Below are 20,797 nucleotides of genomic sequence, written 5' to 3'. Positions count from 1 at the left end.
AGTTGTGTTCATCGACGTGGGGGCGTGGGCCGCTCCGTGACCGTCGAGGCCCGCGGATCATCCATCTGATTCGTTTTCAGGGCGGGACTTGGACCATCCGGTCGATGATTGATGGGCTATCAGATTCTGGGTCCAGCAAAGAGCGGTCCATCAACTTGTGCAGTAGTGTGTACCTAGTTGTCGGAGATGAGCTTGTTCGCGGACCGTGTCGCTGCGCCGTAGCGATGTTGTGCTGATTACCAATGACGAAAGCGTTAGGTTGTTGGTGTTTAGGTATTTGTTAGCCCTGATGGTGGTGGATGGCCATTGACGCGGTCGGGACAAAAGACGACGAGAAGTTGGCGCCGTGAGAGACAGCTGGATGAAATCTGTTTGTTTCCGTTGCACTGAGATGGCGGCAGAGGGTGGGGCCATGACGCTTTTTCCAGTGAGTAGTACATCCTATCCTGTACAAGATACGAAGGCTCCCAAAGCGGCAGCTCCGCGAGGCGACCCCGCCCCAACCGCAACCGACAGCCTTCGGATATCAAAAGCCCAACCCCAAAGCTTCTCGGCCAATTTGGGCAAATGCCGTGCCATCACGGCGCTAAAGACGCCGTTATCCATCCTATTGCCGCCCAGCGCGAGTCGACCGTCGACTGACCGCCCTCGACCTTTTTTTTTTTTTTTTTTTTTTTTAAATCTTGCTTTTCTGATTCCAGGAACTTATTCCCGTCTCGTGCTTCCGTCTACCCAGCTGTGCACGAGGCGCGCGGGCTGAGATCACGGACATGGCACTCAGCAGCTGCTCTTCATGTATGTCCGTCGTCTCCACTCTTGATTCAGTCCGTGGCAGAGTGACAGGCCGCGCAGCCCATGCCCAGGCCGTCGGATCGTCGACGCCGAAGCCGAAACGCGCTCGTCGGCCGCGCGCCATGGCTAGATGCGAACACCATGGCCATCCCTGTGCCCTGAATGGCGACATGCCGCTCGTCCAAGAGGGGTTGCGGAGAACAGGTGCAACCGTGCGTGCCTGACCTGCGGCTCCTCCTGGACAGGGTCTACCAGTTCAATTTACACCCCGATAAGACCAGTCAAACCCGAGTATCCGCTGCTATCCTGCTGCGCTGCTCTTGAACCTACATCGCCTCTTCTCTGTGAACTGTCACTCCAAGCCATTGAATCGCTCATCTGCCGACATCGCCCTTTCCCCCCACCTCGCCATGCGCAGAGCGTCGTCCGCCACTGGGTCCACCGACTCGCAGAGATCCCACTCCCGCAAGAAGAGCGTCTCTGGAGATTCTGCAGTCAAAAAGTTCGCCTGTGGTTACTCGGGTTGCGGCAGGAGCTTCACGCGATCGGAGCACCTCCAGAGACACTTGCTCAACCACACCGAAGGAGAAAGCACTTGTGAAAGATGCCGTGCTCACTTCAAGCGCAAGGACCTGCTTGGTAAGCTCCTTTTGACTCGTGTCGAACAATGGATGGAATCTGGTCGTGTGGCGACCCGTTCTCCCACGTGGGAGCCCGCGCGTTTTATATGTACACCTTTCGATATTTTACTTTTCACAGTTGGTCAATGGTTGTCAAGAATGGGGTGCATGGTTATTTCCGTCCTCTAAGGCTGTCAACATGGACCAGTTCACATCCCACTTTTTCATGTTCCACCACACCGCAATCCACTAACATGGATCCAAGAACGGCACATGCAACGTCACCGCCAAAAGGACGAGGAAGCAGGTGGCGAAGGCCATGGCATCCTCAACACCAGGAAGCGCATGTGGAAGGACGTAGATGGGAAAATCGTCACAAAGCGTCCCAACCTCGGCACCAACTCTCAACAAGGCTCTCCAAGAGAGATCCAGCACGAGTCGCCTTCCGTGGCTGCATCCATCGAAGACGACGCGCGAGACCTTGGCATTGAAATTCCAATCTCGCCTCCCATTTCCAGCGCCAACTCGAATCCTTCCGAAACCTTTGAGAGGAGAGCATCACACGTCACGACTGCAACAGAGCTTGCCAGTGACGACTGGGTCTTTCCTCCTCTGGCTCTTAGTCCTGGTCACGAATCATCAGAGCTGTACCAAGACACGGAGACGCTGCCCCAGGAGACAGAGCGATTCTGGGGGTCAACCGAGGGGCTTTCATCCTCAGCTGGGATAAGCAAGCCCTATGACGACGTACCCTACGACGACATTTTCAATCCGGACACTGGTATATTCTGAATGAGCCCAGTAGACTTGCGGCGCTAACTTTTCAACAGCAAGCTCCTTCAACATGCCCTTCACCACCATGAGCAATTACAACTGGCTGTTTGACTTGGATCATCATCTTGCCACGCAGCAGTCGTCGTTGCCGTCGACGTCTCCAGACTTGTTTGCCCCAACGCACGTACACCAAGCTCCTGAAAGTCAAGCGTCCACTCATACCTTGGAAATAGGATTAAACAGGAGGCATACGCCAGCTGTCAGTGATCTTGCCACATCCACGAACGGAAGAGCCATGAATGCAACGAACCAGTCCCATTACGCCATGATACCCGAGCGGAGCATGGAAACCGGCATTTCACTGCCTCCGCTAGCCCCGCAACGAACCCTCGCAGACAATAGTCCACCGCGTTCCAGCGTTATGAGAAGCTCAGTCGCCAACAGCAGCGAGTCCTTGAGAGCCAACGAGGCCAGAGGCTCACGCAAGTCGCTTGCTCCGACCCAGAGCTTTTCCGACATGGACTTTGAGCGGCCAATGTCGACTCTCAATCGATCTGCAATGTTACCAGTAATAGATGAAGCTACGAAAAATGAAATTGTCGATCTGATTGATGCTGCAAAACCCGTCACTCCGGATGGGTTCTACATTTCGAGGAGCCACCCCCTTCTGACGCTGCCCTCCCTACAGACGTATAGCAACATGTACTTTACCCGCTTCAACACTGCGTATCCACTCATCCACCAGCCTACTTTTGATCCTGCCAGTGTTGAGCCTCTATTGCTTGTGTCTGTCCTGCTCATCGGGGCCACGTATTGCGAAAAGGACGCACATCAAATGGCTGTAAGAGGGACGCCCCTATTGTAAGTCTTACGCTAATCCACGTAGGTATGCATTCACGACGTATTGCGGCCTCACATTTTTGCACATCCCGGCTTCAACGCCAAGCCCGATCTTTGGGCCCTGCAGACCATTTTACTAGTCGAATGCTTTGGCAAGAGCCGCGCTGGCCAGAAGCAGCACGACATGGCTCATTTATTCCACGGACTCTTGATCAACCTGATCCGACGGAGTGACTGCCAAACTGTCGGGTCATCAATTCTTGATCCTTCCTCAAACAGTCTGGACTCGGTATGGAAGCACTGGGTGATTGCAGAGCAAAAGAAGCGGTAACCAATCACCTTTGAACCAATCTTGAACTATTTTCTGATCAAACGCAGACTTGCTTATCATTGTTTCATGTGGGACGTTCAGCACGCAGTACTCTTCTGCCAATCTCTTTGCATGTCTGCCTTTGAGTTGCGGTCGACGCTACCGTCCCACCAACAGCTCTGGGAGGCAGATTCGCCAGACACATGGTACAGGCTGTGGAAGAAGCATTCCCGTCCTCCATTGTTTTTGAGCACGCTCAAGACTTATCTGGTGACGCCCAAGCCAGTGTCGTCTCCAAAACATTTGAATGCTCTATCGAGAGTGATGATTTTACATGGCCTGATGTCCATCAGCTGGGATATGAAGAGGAGAGACCAGACGTCTCTAGGTCAGTTGGGTTGACTGCGGGTTTTGCGATAATCTGACCGGGACCCCAGGACTTGTCAACAACACACCGCTTGGTGACTGGAAATCTCGCATTTCGGCGTCCTACGAAGCATGGCTGTCTGACTTTGAGGCTTACTGCGCGTCGTATACCTCTCGCTATTGTCCAAATCACCATACTATGGCTCCGTCATCGATTCAGCATAGTCTCCAGAACGAGTTCCGCCTCTTCGCCACTGCCAACACCGCCATCTACCACGCCGCGCAGTTTCACCTTAACGCGGAGTTTCTCGATATTCAGATTTACGCCGGCGCTCGACACATTCTAGGTCGTCCAGTGCAGCGCGCAGATTTTGTCCGGTCTCAGCGCGTCGTCAAGAGGTGGGCAGCCAGGGTTGCAGACTGCGCCAACCTGTCGACTAGCAAAAACTCAGAAGCTTCGAACTCTGGTAAAGCGGCAAACTTGACGAACAGCAATGCTGCCAAAGCTGCATGGCACTCTGCCGCTCTCATCCGAGATGGGGCAACGCGTCTCCGCGATTGGGACGCCGGCGGCTTGTTCCACTACCCCTGGTGCTTGTATCTTGCCTGTCTGTGTATCTGGGCTTACTGGCACGCAAAGCCGCGAGACGAGATACAAACGGGCACGTCTTCCAACAGACGCGACTCTCTAAACGCACCATGGGAAAAAGATGCTTCGACAAGACGTCTGCGCCAGCGCTCACCTTCTCAATGCCAGCCGGCCAACCCAGACACCGAGTCTCTCGACGGATACTGCCAAAGTTCAGACGAGGATGCAGACGACGACGACATCGACGATGATGCGCCCATCTGGAACCCGGCGTCGGAAATGCATGCTCTGCTCAGAGCCATGGTAGCTCAGCCGCCCCCGCCCTCGTGGCCGAACAGGCCCTCCAACAACACCAACAGCAACAATGACAACACCAGCAGTGCGAACGCAGCCGCATCGAACTCCTCAGCCTCGCAGACACAGCCCCAGAACGCCGCGCCCCTGGCTCTCCCGCGTATCAAAAACATCAAACGCAAAACGGCCGCCTTGACGGCTGTCGTCGCTCACGCCCTGAGCCGCGTCCGCTGGGCCGTCGTTCACGATGGCATGATGGTCCTGCGCGGCTTGGTGCCCGGCCGTGTCGTCGGCGGCTTGGGCGGCGGCGGGCTGGGGCTGGGGCTGGGGCTGGGGCTGGGGCTCGGAGCGTCCCCTGCTGCTGCCATCGCTACCGCCTCAAGTAATGGGGCTGCGATGAATGGAGCAGGGCTCAGCGGCAGTACTACTGCCGGTCACTCTGCTGCTGGTGGCGAAGCCGCCGTCTCTACCGCGGCCATGGGACTGGCTGGGCTCGGCGCTGCTCACCATGCTGGCGGTAACGGTGGCGCTGCGTTTGGTGCCGATGCTGGAAGCGTTTTGGGACTCGGCGTGGATGTTGGAATGGGTATTAGGATGGGTTTGGGTGGTGTTGATATCGGGAGTGTTTGATTCGTTTGTTTGGCGGGTGTTTGGTTTTGAATTTGTCCATTGTGGATGGCATTTTGATGTTGGAGTGGAGTAGATGGAAGGAATTTGGGCAATTTGGAGAATTTCTAACTTGTCTATGGACAACGGCTGGCCAAGCGCTGTTGTGGCAGTACAGGTAGATGAATGCTCCCAAGGTGTGGCTGTGACGGCGGATGACTGCTCCCAAGGGGTACGGTAGCTGTGACCGAGGACGGCCGTTCCCAAGACGAAGTGGTGATGGATTGCGGACGACTGCTCCTTAAGACGAAGCCGTGATGGATGTCGGACGGCTGCTCCCTAGGCGTAGCTGTGACTGCGGACGACTGCTCCCATAGGGTAACTGCATCGAATAGGCGGACCTGCTCGACGTTGGCAAGGGAAAATTCCCAAATGACATCGCGCAGTTCGCGGGGGATGCGAAGGAGGGGCGAATTCTCAAAATTCTGTTGCCGTTAGCAATGAAATTGAACAGTCGAAAACGAGGCTCGAACTGACTCTGAGCTTCGTGTTCCTCTGCGAACGAACGAACCAGGTATCGAAGTCCAAGGGGCGCTTCCAAAATGCAGTGCGCTTGCCCTTTGCGCTGTTAGAGCCTTCATCTATGCCATTGGAGTAGCAGGTCTGCATTTTTGCGAGCATCTCTCAATCAAAACCCTTCTGATGGACTTGGTCCTCTGCCATCGCAATCATCTTGACGCTGTTGCTGAAGATTGATCTGACCTGGCAAACAACCCCTTTTTGGCAATTCTGTCGAGGTTTGATATTCCCGAACCCTTGAATACAGGACTTCCAGGCACACGTGCTGATATGACTGAACAAAGGTTCTTTGATGATTCGAGCCTGGCATCCAGCACTCTACCCAACGAGTAGACGGGTCATCGGATCTTATGTGGACGTTGGTTGTTCGCCTTCCCAGTTTGGCAAGTGCTCAGCCCTGCTCGAACTTCGTCATGTCGACTGAGATGCAATATGGAGACCCCGGTCGCCAGTGAAGAGCAGACATCGACTACTGTCTTGCGGAGATGCATGCACCCTCGCGCGGCTTTACCCGAGGACATGGAACCGAGCGCATGGTGGGCATGTAAAAGTGCGTAATGTGGTTCGTACGCCCACAGGCCTCTCCGGAACCCAAGATTGAAGTGCTAGAAAATCACCGTCGTCGAGAGCACTTTTGGTCGTACAAGCGAAGTCCTGCCATTACCGCGGTGCACCATTAAAAGGGGGTGAGCACGATGCCATCTCCAACAAAAGCCACGCGCAGAGGATCTTCGCTTCGCTTGGAAGGCGGAGGGCTAAACGGGGAACGCACCACAATTGGCGATCCAGCGGAAAATGCAGGGTTCAAAGTGTGGAGGAGTGCATGGACCAGACGAGCATGAAGAAAGAAGAGAGACTGGTCAGCCAAGCAGCTCGGCCCGGCCGACGACGGAATTTCTGGCCTTTTTTTCCACATTTTGGACAGCTTTTTCAAGCCCGGAACCTGAATCCCTCGGAAGTGAAGAGCACAAGTCAGTCCAAGTCCAGCCGAGTCAGGAATCGAGGGTTGCAGACCGAGACGTAGGACTGGTAGCGAGCCGTTCAGTAAGGCTGAAACACGACGCTGGAGAAACCGGCCTGCTATTTGGCCGGATGGCCCGGCTTGTAGAGGAGTCGGTGAAATTAGTTGCCTTGTCCCAGTGAGGCAGCCTCGACAAAGATGAGAGAGAGGGTCACGATCTTCGTGAAATGGAGTCCTGTGGTGTTGCATTACTCTGAGGACACGACCTCAACACTGCCTCTGTATGGCTCGCCTGAGGGCGCAAAAAAGCCCGAAGAGAACAACAGGAAGCCTCCAAGACCAAGACGGCGCCATGTCGGATCTCTTACGGCGCTTTGGGCGGTAGGCGATGCCACCCGTCCGAGGCTCCCGTAAAGGGCATGTTGACGTACACTGGAGCTGGTGTTCATGTGCCGCTTCCGACGCCGGAAACAGCGCGTGCGGTCGACCAAAAAAGAGTCTGCAAGTGAAGCTCACCGATGGCGCTGGTCGATTGCTCGGCTGCAGCACTAAGAAAACTAAGTCGAGTCCCGTCGTTGTAGCGTGCGTGGGAGACGAGACGACGTAGGAGCACGGCAAGAGTAGCATGCCGGAAGTGGGGGAGCCAACGGAACACCACCCACGCCTCTTTGCTCTGGCTCAAACTGCTCCCCAATGACGGACCTCTCTCTGCTGCTTGCGACCAAAAAAAATTCTGGATCGCAGTCAGGCCACCCGCAACGGCATCCTTGAACCACTGTGTGTATGTGTGCCCCCCCTCCCCCCCTCCCCCTGCTGCCTCCAACACCCCATCGCGACTCTTCAATATGGCCACTCCCACCACCACTCTTCCCACTCTTCCACCACTGTCTACGCCCTTTTTATTGCAATGGCTCCGCATATCTGGGGGCTTATCAAGCGCAGCACTCCTCCAAGGTTCCTCAAAATGTCCCCCAGCAGAATTCCGAATGGCGAACTCAGAGAAGGCAGCGTCGACATCTTACAAGCCAATATCCCCTATGTTCCTGGTTCATCCCATGACCCTACACACTCGAAAAGTGAGGTCCTCGTTGTAGGCGCCGGCCCGGCCGGCCTTATGCTTGCGTACGTCTCGGTCCAAATTCACGTGAATCGTGCCCGACTAAATCAACGTCCAGAGACAACCTCGCCCGCTTTGGAATCAAGGTGGAAATTATCGATGACCGGCCAGAACGGACTCTGACGGGAAGAGCGGATGGCCTTCAGCCAAAATCCATCGAGACGCTGCGCCAGATGAGGATTGCGGATCCCATTCTTCGAAAAGGTGTCAAAGTCTTTGACATTTGCTTTTGGGTAGGCGCGAGCCAATATTTCTTGGTTTTTGGGCACTAACGTTCCCCAGAGATCATCATTGACGGAGAAGATGCACAGAGCAGGAAGAGAGGTGCATTATCCGCACGAAACAGTAGACTTGTTGGATCCCTACATTCTGCTCGTGCACCAGGGCATGATTGAGCAGCTCTTCATCAACGATCTCCGGGAAAGGGGAGTAGATGTGCAAAGAAACACGGCCTTTATGGACTTTGAGTATCTTTCAGGAAAGACATCACCCATCCAAGTCACGTGCAAGGCCGACGTGCAGCAGCAAAAGAGGACCATGAACACGCACTACATTGTGGGATGCGACGGGGCGCACTCGCAGGTACGCAAGTCGATGCCCGGGGCACAGCCGCTGGGAGCATCTTCGGACGCCATCTGGGGAGTCTTGGACGGGCAGATAGAGACGGACTTTCCGGACCTCTGGTCCAAGGCCGTCATCTACTCGGAGGAGGCGGGTTCGGTGCTCATCATCCCGCGCGAGCGTAACCTGACGCGGCTGTACATTGAACTCAAGTCCGAGTCGAGAGGAAGCGCGTCCAAGGACGAGCTCACGCAAGAGTTTGTCATGCAGAGGGCGCAGGAGATTATGCACCCATTTTTCCTCCAATGGAAGTCGGTCGGTGAGTCGGTTCGGGGAAGAGGAGACGAGAAAAGTTACTAACAAGAGGATTGCAGAATGGTACGGCAGGTATCAAGTGGGCCAGCGCGTGGCGACCAAATTTGTCGACGACAGGGGCCGAGTGTTTATCGCTGGAGACGTAGGATTCGTTCATGCTACCATGTCAGGGGACAAAGCTCACCAACTGCACAGGCCAGCCACACGCACTCGCCAAAGGCTGCTCAAGGCATGAACACTTCGCTTCACGATGCCTGGAACCTGGCCTGGAAGCTCAACCTCGTCATCCGCCAAATCGCAACGCCCGAGCTGCTGGCTTCGTACGAAGAAGAACGCCGCAAGATTGCCCAGGACCTCATTTCGTTTGACTATGAGCACGCAAACGCCTTTGCCGCGGGCGACTCGACGGCGCTGGCGCAGAACTTCATGAAGAATGTGCGCTTCATCAGCGGCATTGGGGCCGAGTATGGCACCAACGACCTCAACGTTGCAACAGAATCGATGGGCTGCGGTGACTTGCGACCCGGTTGTCTGCCCACGCCGGCCAAGGTGACGCGCTACACTGACGCCAACCCTGTCGACATCCAGCTCGACATTCCAACGCTGGGCCAATTCCGCATTTACTTCTTCGCCAACGACGCGCTGCGCAGCCGCCCCTTTCTCGAAAAGGCCTGCTCGACGGCCAACAGCAGCACCAGCTTCATGGGCCGCGTGTCGGCCGCCGCCAACGCCAGCTACACGCTGCAACCGCCCGTGGCGGCGCCGCACGACGAGTTCGTGTGTCCGGAGCGCTACACGCCCATCTCGTGCCTCTTCACGTTTGCGCTCGTCACGCGCATGGCCAAGGACCGGCTCGAAATCGCCGACCTGCCCCAAGTGCTGCGCGACTCGCCGTGGACCGTCTACCTCGACAACGTCGCGCACATGGACACGCGCAGCCAGTCGTGCACCGACAAGTGGCTGGGCGCCGACACGCTCGACGCCGACCAGGTAGCCGTTGCCGTCGTGCGCCCCGATGGCTACGTCGGCACGCTCAAGGTTTGGGACGATGGCACGACGAGGGAGAAGGGTGCCGAGGCCATGCGCTTCTTGGATGATTACTTTGAGCGCTTTTTGACGTGCGATTTGCCCAGCCAGGCATACTAATCAGGTTTAGAGAAGAAGGGGTCGGAAAGCATAAAAGAACAGCATGAATATCTCTGGCGGAAGAAGGATGAGGGCGTTGAATGGGTTTGACCATCTCGCAAGCAAGCAGGCGCACGATAATGACTAAAGGATCGTTTCTTCTATCAGGCAGACGGGTGATTGAATTGCATGGTTGGTTATTTTCACAACGAATGGACATAGAAGCACAGCTTGGAAAGAGAGCTTTCGTGGTCTGATAGGCCTAGAATCCAGCATAAACAGAACCAATGAACTTGCATTCCTCACTCGCATCACAACTGTACCTCTCACCTCAAAGGGCAAAAAAAAAAAAAAAAAAAAAAAAATTAAATCCATGTCTCCCCAGAAACATGTTCGTTTCCACAGCACCGCAACCTTGTCTTACAACCCTACCTAGCTCCGCTCTCCCCGTCTCCCCGTCTCCCCGTCTTCCGGTTTGGTCCCTGTCTCTCGCAGCCAATCACCGCACCCTCACATCATGCGGGGTCCAACAAGGCGCTATGCCTAAAAGGGGGTGGGAGCTATGGCCATCGGCCCTGGCCCTTGTCCACCACTCACCCACTTTCTTTCCCCCACTCTCGCGCCGCCGTCGCCATCATCGCACGACCATGTTAATGAATAGTCCTCTCGAGAATAGTGCCGGAAAATTAAGTGGGAATGGATGATGATGATGATGATGATGATGATGTGACCGGCTGCGGCTGCGCGATACGAGAGCTACACAACACCACACCACACGACGCGGGGCTGGGGACGGGGATGGCGAGCGGGCGCGTTCAGAGGCCGAAGGACGACTCTGTTTGTTGGAAGAAGAGAGAGGCAATGGGAGTGAAAGTGTGTTGGGCTAGAAATGGCTTGGGCATATGCGCGCGGGAGGGGGGCCAACTGGGCATATATCTAGCGGATTAGTCTTTTCCTTGGGTACATGTATGAACCTGAGTTGTATAGTTTGGCAAAAGGTGCGGAGGGCAAGTTGGGCATATGGACGGCACGGCGTCTGGCGCGCGTGTGTGAGTGGTGAACGGGGAGTGGATGCGGAGTAGGGTGAAGAAGAGATCGGGTTGGGAGATACGATGGATGATGGATGGATGGATGGATGGATGGACGGCAGCGGCGGCGGTGGCGGCGCGGGAAGACGAGGGAGAGCTTAGTTGCCTTCTCTACAATCTGCCGGTGGGTTACGAGCTGGTCGCATGGTGGGGTTCTCCTTCTTTTCTATTCCCTCTGCTCCTTTTTCTCCATGCAACCTACCTGCTTTACAAACTTGATTGCTCGACCCTCTGCTCGTCTGCTTGTACTTTCGAGGAAGCAATTCCGAACGGCTGCCACAGGGCTTGTTTATTTCTAAACCGACTTGGATTCAATCCGAACAATGGGCAAGAAGCGCGTTTTGGTCAGCTATGGTGTCGATATTGATGCCATCGCCGGATGGCTAGGGTCGTATGGCGGCGAGGACTCGACCAGCGACATTAGTCGGGGTAAACAGCCCTCCATTTTGGTGTGAATTATGCGCTCACAACGCCCTGCAGGCATTTTCGCTGGCACAATTGGCGTCCAGCGACTGCTCAAGCTCTTCGACAAGTACAAGATCAAGGCGACGTGGTTCATCCCAGGCCATAGTCTGGAGACGTTCCCGGAAGACTGCGCGGCCATCCGCGACGCCGGGCACGAGATTGGGCTGCACGGCTACAGCCACGAGAACCCCAAGGACATGACGCTGGAGCAGCAGCGCGACGTGCTGGACAAGACGTACCGGATGCTGAGCGAGTTTGCGGGCAAGCCGCCGCGCGGCAGCGTGGCGCCGTGGTGGGAGGTGTCGCGCGAAGGCGCCGACCTGCTGCTCAGCTACGGCATCGAGTACGACCACTCGATGAGCCACTCGGACTACCAGTGCTACTGGCTGCGCACCGACGACTCGTGGACAAAGATTGACTACTCGAAGCGCGCAAGGGACTGGATGAAGCCCCTCGTCAAGGGCAAGCCCACGGGCATCGTCGAGATTCCTGGGTCTTGGTACATCGACGACTTGCCGCCCATGATGTTTATCAAGGGCGCCCCCAACAGCCACGGCTGGGTCAGCCCCAAGGTTGTCGAGGAGCTGTGGAAGGACCACTTTGACTACTTTTACCGCGAGTACGACGAGTTCGTCTTCCCCATGACCATTCACCCCGATGTCAGTGGAAGGCCGCATGTGCTGTTGATGCATGAGAGGTACGTTGTTCTCGGCGCAAACGTGCCCGGGTCCGAGCTGACTTGGTCTGTAGGATCATCGAGCACATCAACAAGCACGAGGGCGTCGAGTGGGTGACAATGGAGCAAATGTGTGATGACTTCAAGGCCAGGAATCCAGTCCCAGAGGGTGCTCTGATGCCCGCTGCTGCGGGCGACATGTTGAAGAAGCCGCCGGTGGGAGTCTAATGGCACGGGCGACAACGAGGAAGATGAAAAATTGAAACTGGAAAGATATGAGTTTCCGGGCTGATTCCATTGTGTCCTGTGTTACAATGAAAGCAATACAAATGGCCATACTGAATAAAATTATTTTGGCGGACAGCATAGTGCAGAGCCGGCGCATCCGGCAACTACTTTTGGCCTCCCACCTTTCACCCCACTTCTGCTGCTTGCTCGTTCGGCGAGACCGACAACGGGACTTCTCGATCCATGGAAGCCACCACTTACTTCCTAGCTCCATGCTAGCAACCCCAGCTACGTAGCTCTCAACTCTCGTGCCGTACACATCGGAACGCCGTACCACGCTGCCATGTCCACGCCCATATCAAATCCGCGCTCCATCGCGGTCATGCTTCAAATACCTTCTGTCGGGAGCACTTGAGTCTCACGTGTGTCTGCCCTTCTTTTGCCGCTCAGTAAAGACTGGTCTTATTTGCTTGCGTTAGTTGCTTGAAGCTTTGAGACTCGTTCATACACTTCCGGCGTCAGCATTGTGGTCATGTCTTTGCCGCAAGCCCGCGCGCCTCCGGTCCTTGCGCCAAAACACCGCGCTCCCGATGAACGACTTGACGTACTCTCTGTCGTTCCCATGTTATTTATAACGTACTAACGGTCCTAGATTGTCATCATCGGCGCGGGCCTCGGCGGACTATGCGCCGCCATCGCACTGCTATTGTCGGGCCACAAAGTAACAATCCTCGAGTCGGCAGCGGCGCTCTCAGACGTCGGCGCCGGCATCCAATGTCTTCCCAACTCGGTGCGCATACTCAAGGCGCTGGGGCTCGAGCCGCACCTGGCCCCGCACCTGACGACGCCGCGCTGCTGCAACATGCTGTCGTGGAAGGGCGAGGTGCTGGCCAGTCTGCCGTTCAAATCGTACGCGGATCGCATCGGCGGCGGCAGCGAGTTCTGGGATTTCCACCGCGCCGAGCTGCACGCCGCTCTCGTTGCGCGCCTCCTCGAGCTGGGCGGCGCCGTCCGGACTGGCTGCCGCGTCAAGGATGTCGTGTGCTTCGACGGTGATTTAGGCGAGGGCGGTTTGGGACCGGACCAGAGCGCTGCGGAAGCGGTGCTGGAAAGTGGCGAGCGCGTGCGCGCGGACATTGTTGTTGGTGCTGATGGCATCAACTCCCGGTGTCGAGAGATCATGCTGGTCCGGCCAGATCCCCCAGTGTTGACGGGCGATTTGGCGTACAGGCTGCTGTTGAGGACGGAGAAGATGCTCGAGGACGACGAGCTGAGAGACTTGGTGCTTGATCCTCAAGTGAACTACTGGTTGGGTCCAGACATGCACGCTGGTATGTTCTCCTCTCTCTGTTTGATTCAAGCCCCACCCCCTAACAAGACCACTAGTAAATTACATTCTCCGCGGCGGCCAATACTTCAACATGGTGCTCCTGGTTCCGGACGACCTGCCTCCCAACGTGTCCATCTCGCCCGGCTCGATACCAGAGATGCAAGCCCCGTTCCGCGACTGGGACCCGCGCATCCCCAAGCTGCTAGCCCTCTGCGAATCGGTGCACAAATGGCGGCTCTGCATCCGGCCGACGCTGGAGCCGGCGTGGTCCCACGCGTCGGCCGCCTTCACGCTGCTCGGCGACGCCGTGCACGCCACGCTGCCGTACCTGGCCAGCGGCGCGGGCATGAGCTTCGAGGACGCCTGCGTGCTGGGCCTCTGCCTGGGCCGCCTATCCACCAAAACCAAGGCCAGCAAGGCGCGCGCCCTGCGCGTCTACGAGGCTTGCCGCAAGCAGCGCACAGAGGCCGTCGTCGCCCGCGGCAACAAGCAGCAGTTCCTGTACCACGTGCACGACGGCCCGCAGCGAGACCAGCGGGACGCGCTATTCCGCGCATGGAACGACGTCGAGGAGAGGCGGGCGCGCGGCGAGCACGTCGACCCCGCGGCCGAGGGCTTGCAGCAGGGCAGCGACCCGTTTCCCTGGCGGCAGGGAGGCGTTGGCGATTGGCTGTTGACGTACGACTGCTGGGACGACGTGGAGAGGGAGTGGGGCGAGGGATGTCGAGAGGGAGCAAAGAAAGGTGGCCGAGGTGGAGGGAGGTGAAAGGGCGAAGCTGTCGCAACGTGGGCACTACTTGGGCCGCATGGATGATGGAATCGAAAAGGAGTTTGGGACAGGACTAATTACGTCGAAGCCGGGAGAAACCAAGCCGCAAAGTAGACGCGGAAAATCCAAAATCAATCACAACGAAAACCCAAGCACCATCGTGACATGAAGATTGTGCATAGCAAAAGACAACTAACCACCACCTAATGCAAGCCTCGTTCGCACACCACTACTCCGTCATACATATACCTCAAATGGGTCTTCAAATCTTCTTCATCTTCTCGTATCATATCAGCATTCGTTAAATGTGGTCGTATCCAACTATCCGTCAATCCGTTAGTTCCACTTCATCCTCATTCCAATCCATCTAATCCATCCCATCCATCCATCCATCCATCCATCCATCAACCCATAAATCCAATACTAGTCAATCATGAGAGTAGCCAGGCCAGCTAGCTACTGCGTCGCGTTGCGTGCGTGCGTGCAAGTCGAGTCGAGTCGAGTCCAGTCGAGTCGAGTCCGGCTGTGTTGTGTTATGTTGTATTGTGCTTGTTCGCGGTGAACGATGGGGCTCGTGCAAGCCAGCCAGCGCAAGCCAGCGCAAACAAAGCGAGCGAGCGAGCGTTGAGGCGGCGACGGATGGATGGATCGGTGGATATCGTCGTAATCGAGGCAGGTACCTAGACAGGCAGGCAGGGAGAGAGAACGCATGTATGGTATGCCGTCAAAGCGCAAGAAAAACAAGCAAATAAACATAACGGGCAAACCATTGAAACGGACATCAAGTGCCATCAGAGATGCATCGGGTAGAAAGGCAGCAGCAGCAGCAGCAGCAGCAGAGCAAAATTAGGTGGCAAAACGACAAAACCGACTGACACAACAGACTGCCGACGGTCAAAGACACGTCAAGCGCCTTGCAGCTTTGCGATAAAAAAAAACGACAGCAACAGCAACAGCAACAGCAACAGCAACAAACCGCTGGCACAAAAGACTACGAACTTACTAAATCTAGACGAACCGAATCGAAGCGAGTCGAATCGGAGAAAAGGAATACTAGCTCATGGAGAAGAGAAACAAAGTGGAGAAAGAAGGAGAAATAGTGGTGGTGGTGGTGGTCGTGGTCGTGGTCTACACATTAAGAACTAAAACGGTACGGTACGTCCGCCTGCCCTTTTCTGCCCGTTTTGTCCCCGCCGACGGGCCCAAGCCGAAGCCAACCATGACGGACGAATCCTTGCGAATAGGCCGTGGAACGCGTCATCGTGAAGGTAATGATGGCGGTGGTGCTGATGGAGATATGATTAAAACGGAAGGAATGCAGAAAAAGCTCGTCCCGTCTCAACTCATCCCATACCGTCCATGTACAATCCAGCCAAACAGGTGACAGTCCAGAGACATCCCGTTATCTGTGGGATACTTGACCGAGTGGTACAGTGGCTTTCCGTACGACTTTTACGGTTTGTGAAGCCGAACAGCCCTTTGCCGGTAGCGTGTTGGTCGACTATTTGGCCCGCGCGGGCGAGCAGTGGTAAAGAGGAAGGAAAAGAGATAGTGAGAGAGCGAGAGAGAGGACCGCGCGTACAACCGGGCGGGATGAAGATATGGAAATTTTGATAGAGAGGGGGGAAGAGAGAGGAGAAAAAGAAAAGGGCAGCAGATTGGCAGAGGCGGCATTGATAGAAAGTGATTGTAATAGAAACCCCGAGTTCGTACAAAGAAGCGTGCTCTCGCACATGCATCCGAACCCTCCCAGCCTCCGTCCATCCCATCCATCAATGCATCGTTCCGATGTCGGCGATTCTATGAATCCCGCCTGGTCGGTAAATCTCAAACCAAGACAGATGATTTCGACACGAACTGAAAAAAGGGAGAAAAGTCTTCGAAATCGAAGCAAAAGAAAACAAACTCAAAAGGGTAATAGAACACGAAAAATCCGCCGGTGACGCCTTGCTATCAAAACACAACGCTTTGAATGACCCTTTCTTCTCTCCAACTCTCTTCTGTACATGCCGTCATTACGCCCTTGCTCGGAAGGGGGGAAAAAGAAAGGGGAATCAGCGAACGCCAACTGCTGCATTTTTCCTTTTCGGGGCATCACTATCGACTAGAGGCGCTCTTGCCCCGGGTTGTCCAGATTTCCAAGAATATGCTCTGGAGGTATGCGGTTCAAGTTGGTGTGTTTATCGCCCATGGATGTAGGTGCAGGCATGTAGCCCTCCTTTCTGCGACGTATGCGCTCGGCGATGATGCCGGTTACGACAATGGCCATTGTCAGCCCAAGAGCAATAGCCAGTGAGACAAGTACAACGAGACCCAAGGCCAGTTTGTCACCTGTAACGTGTTAGATGTGTGCGTGGCAGAAGATGTGGTAAGCTTACCATTTGACTTGAAGACATTCTGCGGATTCTGGACAAATATCTGCGACAGGCTGCCTTGATTGTTGCCTTGCGTCGACAGGATGAATGGAGAGAATTCGGTGCCGTTGTAGACGGCAGCAGAAACCTTGCCAACGTTAGGCAAATTGATGTCACCGAGAACCACTAGGACCTTGTCCTTGTCAATCTTGTCCGAGGAGTCGTGATTCTTGGACACTGGCAGGACTTGGATGCCCTTGACGACACTGTCGGCCCCAAGAGCCCACCCGATGCTCTTCCAATCGGCGGGGTCAGACGCAGTGAGCATGACAAAGCTTGAGCCGTTGGTGGCTGTCCCAGCAATCCAGAATCGGGATCCATCGCTGTTGGCCGCCGTCATGGAGTTGACGACTCCAGGGACATTGCTGGCACCATCGACAGTCTGAAAGTTGGACTGCTTGGCGTTGAAGAGGGCAAGCGTCGTTGTATTTCCACCAACCGTGATGTTTCCGGCGACCATGAGCTGGTGTTGCGAGACCCAGTAGAGAGACGAAACCGAGCCTTCAATGCTGCCACCAGGAGATGTCCATTGGCCACGGTCGGTGGCGTAGACACACAACGCAGGGCAGCCAAAAGCACCCGCAGAGTCAAAGTCGCCACCGACGAAAACGCTTGACGAACTGGGACGAGGAGCAACAGCATTGACGCTGACCTGGCCATCGTCTTTGACCAAAGATTGCGGTTGAGTAGAGGCAGCTTGACTGTTTTGCAGGTCCCAGACCAACAGACCGTCGATTTGGGCGCTGGTTAGATTGCCTCTGAATTGGCCGCCGACGTATAGCGTAGTGCCAGATGTAGCAAGGGTCTTGACGGTCGCCGTGGCGTTCAGCTCATTGGTCAGGCCGGTGACGGCATTGTTGTTGGCGGAATCCATAAAAATGAGATTATAAAATGTGGTACCGTTCGAGGAAGTGGCGGTAAATTGACCTCCAAGAATGGTGACGTTGATGTTGTTTTCGTCGTAAACCATGGCTGTTGTGACACCAGACGAGTTGGAGATTGTGTTCTTGGTAACGTCGATAAAGTAAGGCGACAATCCAAGGGTGTCATCGTCTTCGAGCAGAGAAACAATGCCACGAGCTTCGACGGACTGGGACGAGATGGAACCAGCATACAGCGGCTCAGTTCCAGGAACTTCCGTCATGGCCGAAAAGCGTCCAGCTACGGAGATGGAGGCGATTTCAAGGTTGTGGACCCAATTCTTTCTCGATGGAGACCACAGCGCAACGCCCTCGACAGCGAACGTCTCGTTACTTCCAAAGGCATTCACCTCGGTAATGTCACCACTAACTGCAATGACATACTCGGGGCTCCCGCTGGTCAGGTTGAGCTGCAGAGGCACGATGCTGATGACGCTGCCCTGCACACCGGCGCCAAGCGCAGACCACGTATTGTCCGAAATCGAGTACATTGCGACACCAGCCAGGCCCTCGAAGTTGTTGTCAGCAGTGTTGGTGAAATTGCCGCCAATGTAGAGCTCCGAGCCATTCAGGTACAAGGCGTGAACCTCGGCGTTGAGTCCGCGGTCTGCAAGGGCCACGGAAGTGTTGTCGCGAATCGCAAAAATGTTGCTGACGTTGGTGCTGGAGAAATTGCCGCCAAGGAACACAGCGTTGGAGTCTGTAACCATGGCATTTATGACTGCCTCGTCGCCCAGACTTTTGCCAGCGGCGTTGATGGCGGAAGTGGAAAGGTCTTCGCTGACGGTTCCCATACTTGGATCATACTCGTAGATACCGTTGAGGCCACCAGAGTTTGCGCTCATGAGCTCAAAGCGCATGCGTTGGGCAACAACGTTCAACGGACCGGTCTGACCATCGGCGGGCGTCAGGGTAATTGAGGGACGGAAAGACCCCGAAATCTCATCAATGTAGCCGTAGTAGATCGTGTCATACTTGTCGTAGTAGTTGGTCTGGTAAAGGGTTGTCGAAATGGGCGCGCTCGACGAGGTGCTGCTGCTGTTTCTCACGGTTCCAGTGATGTTAACAATGCCACGCTGGTCACAGCTGTCATCCTGTTTGCATCCCGGAGTGTAGAGAAGGACTGTATAATCGCCAGCTTCAGGAATGTTGGGCTCGAAAACAACCGACGCAGAACTGCTGTTGACCGTCTCGCCGGCCGTGAAGTTGACAGACAGCCATTCGGAGCTGCTCGAGTGTGAAGGTTCGATCTGCCAATCACCGGTGGTAGTTGCCTGAGCTGATTGGTTGACGCTGGTACAAGTTGGCTCGTTGAACGAGTTAATCGCAAAAGCGTAAATGTCATCTTGATACAACTCGATACCGGCGAGGCCTGCTCCGCTTCCATACCAGGCCGAAATGTCGATGCGAAACGAATTCATTCCAACCTTGTTGACGAAGCGAAAGTCCTGGTACGTCGTATTGCCTTGGGGTAACGGGCATCGGGCGTCACAGCTCTTGTTTTTTCCGTCCGAATCGATGTACGTGAAGTTCATGATTCCGTTGTCTGGCAGCGCAGTGTAGCGCCAGGTCTGGGTGCCGCGGCCATCCTGGTTGGTGTTGTAGAGACGTAACTTGGTTGGCTGGAACCCAAACTGAAACTCGGCCTTCCAGTATCCAGCAGTGTTGTCTTCCAAGAGCCACACGTTGCCTGAGCCACCTTGGCCTGTCTTGCAAACAATGTTCTTCGGATCGCCAAAGCCGTCGGTCGACGAGGAACCGCTTGCCGTGATGTTTCCGGCACCCAAGGGAATGACCTGCTTGTCCTTCTGGGCGGGCGAGCTTGTATTTCCCAGCCCGTCAAATTTTCCACCGAAAAGCAAATGCCCGTCGTAGTCCTTGACAATGGAGTAAACGGGTCCATTGAAACCGGCAAAGGGGAGGTCCTTGAATTTGTCGTCGGCCCAAGCAATGGCGTTTGTTGAATTTTCGCCGTTGAAGAAACCGCCCATGTAGACGATGCCAGACTCCGAGTCACAGTACAAGCTCTTGACGCTGCCGGTAAGACCTGAAATGGGCGTGACTTGTGAGGTGTTGGGGTTGAACAAGGCAACACCCTGGGCGGCCTGGTTGTCGAGACTAGTGAAGTTGCCGCCAATGACGATGCCCTGGAGTTGGCCATCCTTCACCCAGGGGCACATGGCGTTAATGTTTGCGTCGCCTTGAGCGATGTGGGCGAAGACACCGTTTGGAAAGCGCGAGAGGATTGACTGGCTGCCGTTAAGGGTGTAGGTTGCCTGGTTCTGGCCAACCCATTCGTAGACGGAGACAGCGTCGAAGTTGCCTGCGAGAGCGACATGGCCGAGGGAGTCGAGGTCTAGGTTCAGAGAGGTTGCTGCAGTGAAGTTGACAGCTGCGCACAGCGGCACAGCGTAAAGGGAGGTCAGAAGGAGGAGGACGAGTCTGCCGGCCGGGGAGCCTGGCGATGAGGAGTGGAACCTCATAGCCGTGGCCGACAGCGAGGAGGTAGGTGAAGACGTCAGTCGGGAGAGAGCGTGGAGTCGCGACGACTAAGCGCGACGGCGACTAAGCAGAAGAGATAACGAGAGGATCAAAATCGTAGCGAGCCCGACATGTCGCGGGGGGGGGGTTTGACAGCAGATGAGAGATCTGAAGGATGACAGCGAATCGGGGTCCACGAACAGATTTGCGGAAACGTTAGAAGAAGGGCCGGGAGCTGAGACTCGCAGGGGCAGGCCGGTCTGGGGGGGGGGGGGTTGCGACAGGATGGAACGAGTGACTGTGGTGAGAATGGGATTGGTTGAATGATGCAAGAGAGAGAAAAAGGATCGTTTCGATCGGTTAACGAGTGACGGCAGCAACTGCGGGAGAAGGTTTGTGGAATGACTGAGGGCCCTGGGCTGTTGGAGGAGGATGGGTCAGGGAGGAGGAGAAGGAAAACAGACAGGACACGGACGGGCGTGTCCGGGTCTGTCTGGCTCTGCACTGGCGTCGCTCTGGGTCCTTGGCCGCATCTGCGTCGGCTGCGCTCTGGCTCTGGCTCTGGCTCTGGCTCTGG

General features: G+C 55.6%; 5 protein-coding genes across 5 annotated transcripts; 4 read left to right on the top strand and 1 right to left on the bottom strand.

Moving 5' to 3' along the window:
* The first annotated feature begins 996 nt into the window (after window positions 1–996).
* On the top strand, window positions 997–5,442 carry IWZ02DRAFT_258808 (fungal-specific transcription factor domain-containing protein). The gene is made up of 6 exons (XM_066763299.1): window positions 997–1,431; window positions 1,678–2,193; window positions 2,243–3,027; window positions 3,073–3,353; window positions 3,405–3,724; window positions 3,774–5,442. The coding sequence occupies exons 1-6, from the start codon at window positions 1,203–1,205 to the stop codon at window positions 5,213–5,215; spliced, it is 3,573 nt and encodes a 1,190-aa protein (XP_066623143.1). The 5' UTR covers window positions 997–1,202; the 3' UTR covers window positions 5,216–5,442.
* A 2,122-nt stretch (window positions 5,443–7,564) lies between these two features.
* On the top strand, window positions 7,565–10,159 carry IWZ02DRAFT_450922 (FAD binding domain-containing protein). Its single transcript, XM_066767496.1, has 5 exons — window positions 7,565–7,853; window positions 7,907–8,081; window positions 8,131–8,728; window positions 8,784–8,866; window positions 8,920–10,159. The coding sequence occupies exons 1-5, from the start codon at window positions 7,639–7,641 to the stop codon at window positions 9,868–9,870; spliced, it is 2,022 nt and encodes a 673-aa protein (XP_066623142.1). The 5' UTR covers window positions 7,565–7,638; the 3' UTR covers window positions 9,871–10,159.
* Window positions 10,160–11,094: 935 nt separating this feature from the next.
* On the top strand, window positions 11,095–12,480 carry IWZ02DRAFT_450918 (polysaccharide deacetylase family protein). The gene is made up of 3 exons (XM_066767495.1): window positions 11,095–11,366; window positions 11,418–12,099; window positions 12,153–12,480. The coding sequence occupies exons 1-3, from the start codon at window positions 11,261–11,263 to the stop codon at window positions 12,304–12,306; spliced, it is 942 nt and encodes a 313-aa protein (XP_066623141.1). The 5' UTR covers window positions 11,095–11,260; the 3' UTR covers window positions 12,307–12,480.
* A 40-nt stretch (window positions 12,481–12,520) lies between these two features.
* Window positions 12,521–14,551, top strand: IWZ02DRAFT_475163 (FAD binding domain-containing protein). Its single transcript, XM_066769008.1, has 3 exons — window positions 12,521–12,910; window positions 12,959–13,637; window positions 13,693–14,551. The coding sequence occupies exons 1-3, from the start codon at window positions 12,839–12,841 to the stop codon at window positions 14,400–14,402; spliced, it is 1,461 nt and encodes a 486-aa protein (XP_066623140.1). The 5' UTR covers window positions 12,521–12,838; the 3' UTR covers window positions 14,403–14,551.
* A 1,790-nt stretch (window positions 14,552–16,341) lies between these two features.
* IWZ02DRAFT_258720 (cortical protein marker for cell polarity-domain-containing protein) lies at window positions 16,342–20,437 on the bottom strand. The gene is made up of 2 exons (XM_066763297.1): window positions 16,784–20,437; window positions 16,342–16,736 (listed from the first exon to the last, which is right to left on the bottom strand). The coding sequence occupies exons 1-2, from the start codon at window positions 20,220–20,222 to the stop codon at window positions 16,510–16,512; spliced, it is 3,666 nt and encodes a 1,221-aa protein (XP_066623139.1). The 5' UTR covers window positions 20,223–20,437; the 3' UTR covers window positions 16,342–16,509.
* Between the last annotated feature and the right edge of the window lie 360 nt (window positions 20,438–20,797).

Source organism: Phyllosticta citriasiana (assembly GCF_038021145.1).
Source record: "Phyllosticta citriasiana strain CBS 120426 chromosome Unknown IWZ02scaffold_6, whole genome shotgun sequence".
Lineage (NCBI taxonomy): Eukaryota > Fungi > Ascomycota > Dothideomycetes > Botryosphaeriales > Phyllostictaceae > Phyllosticta > Phyllosticta citriasiana.
This window is presented reverse-complemented; position numbering and strand designations above follow the sequence as displayed.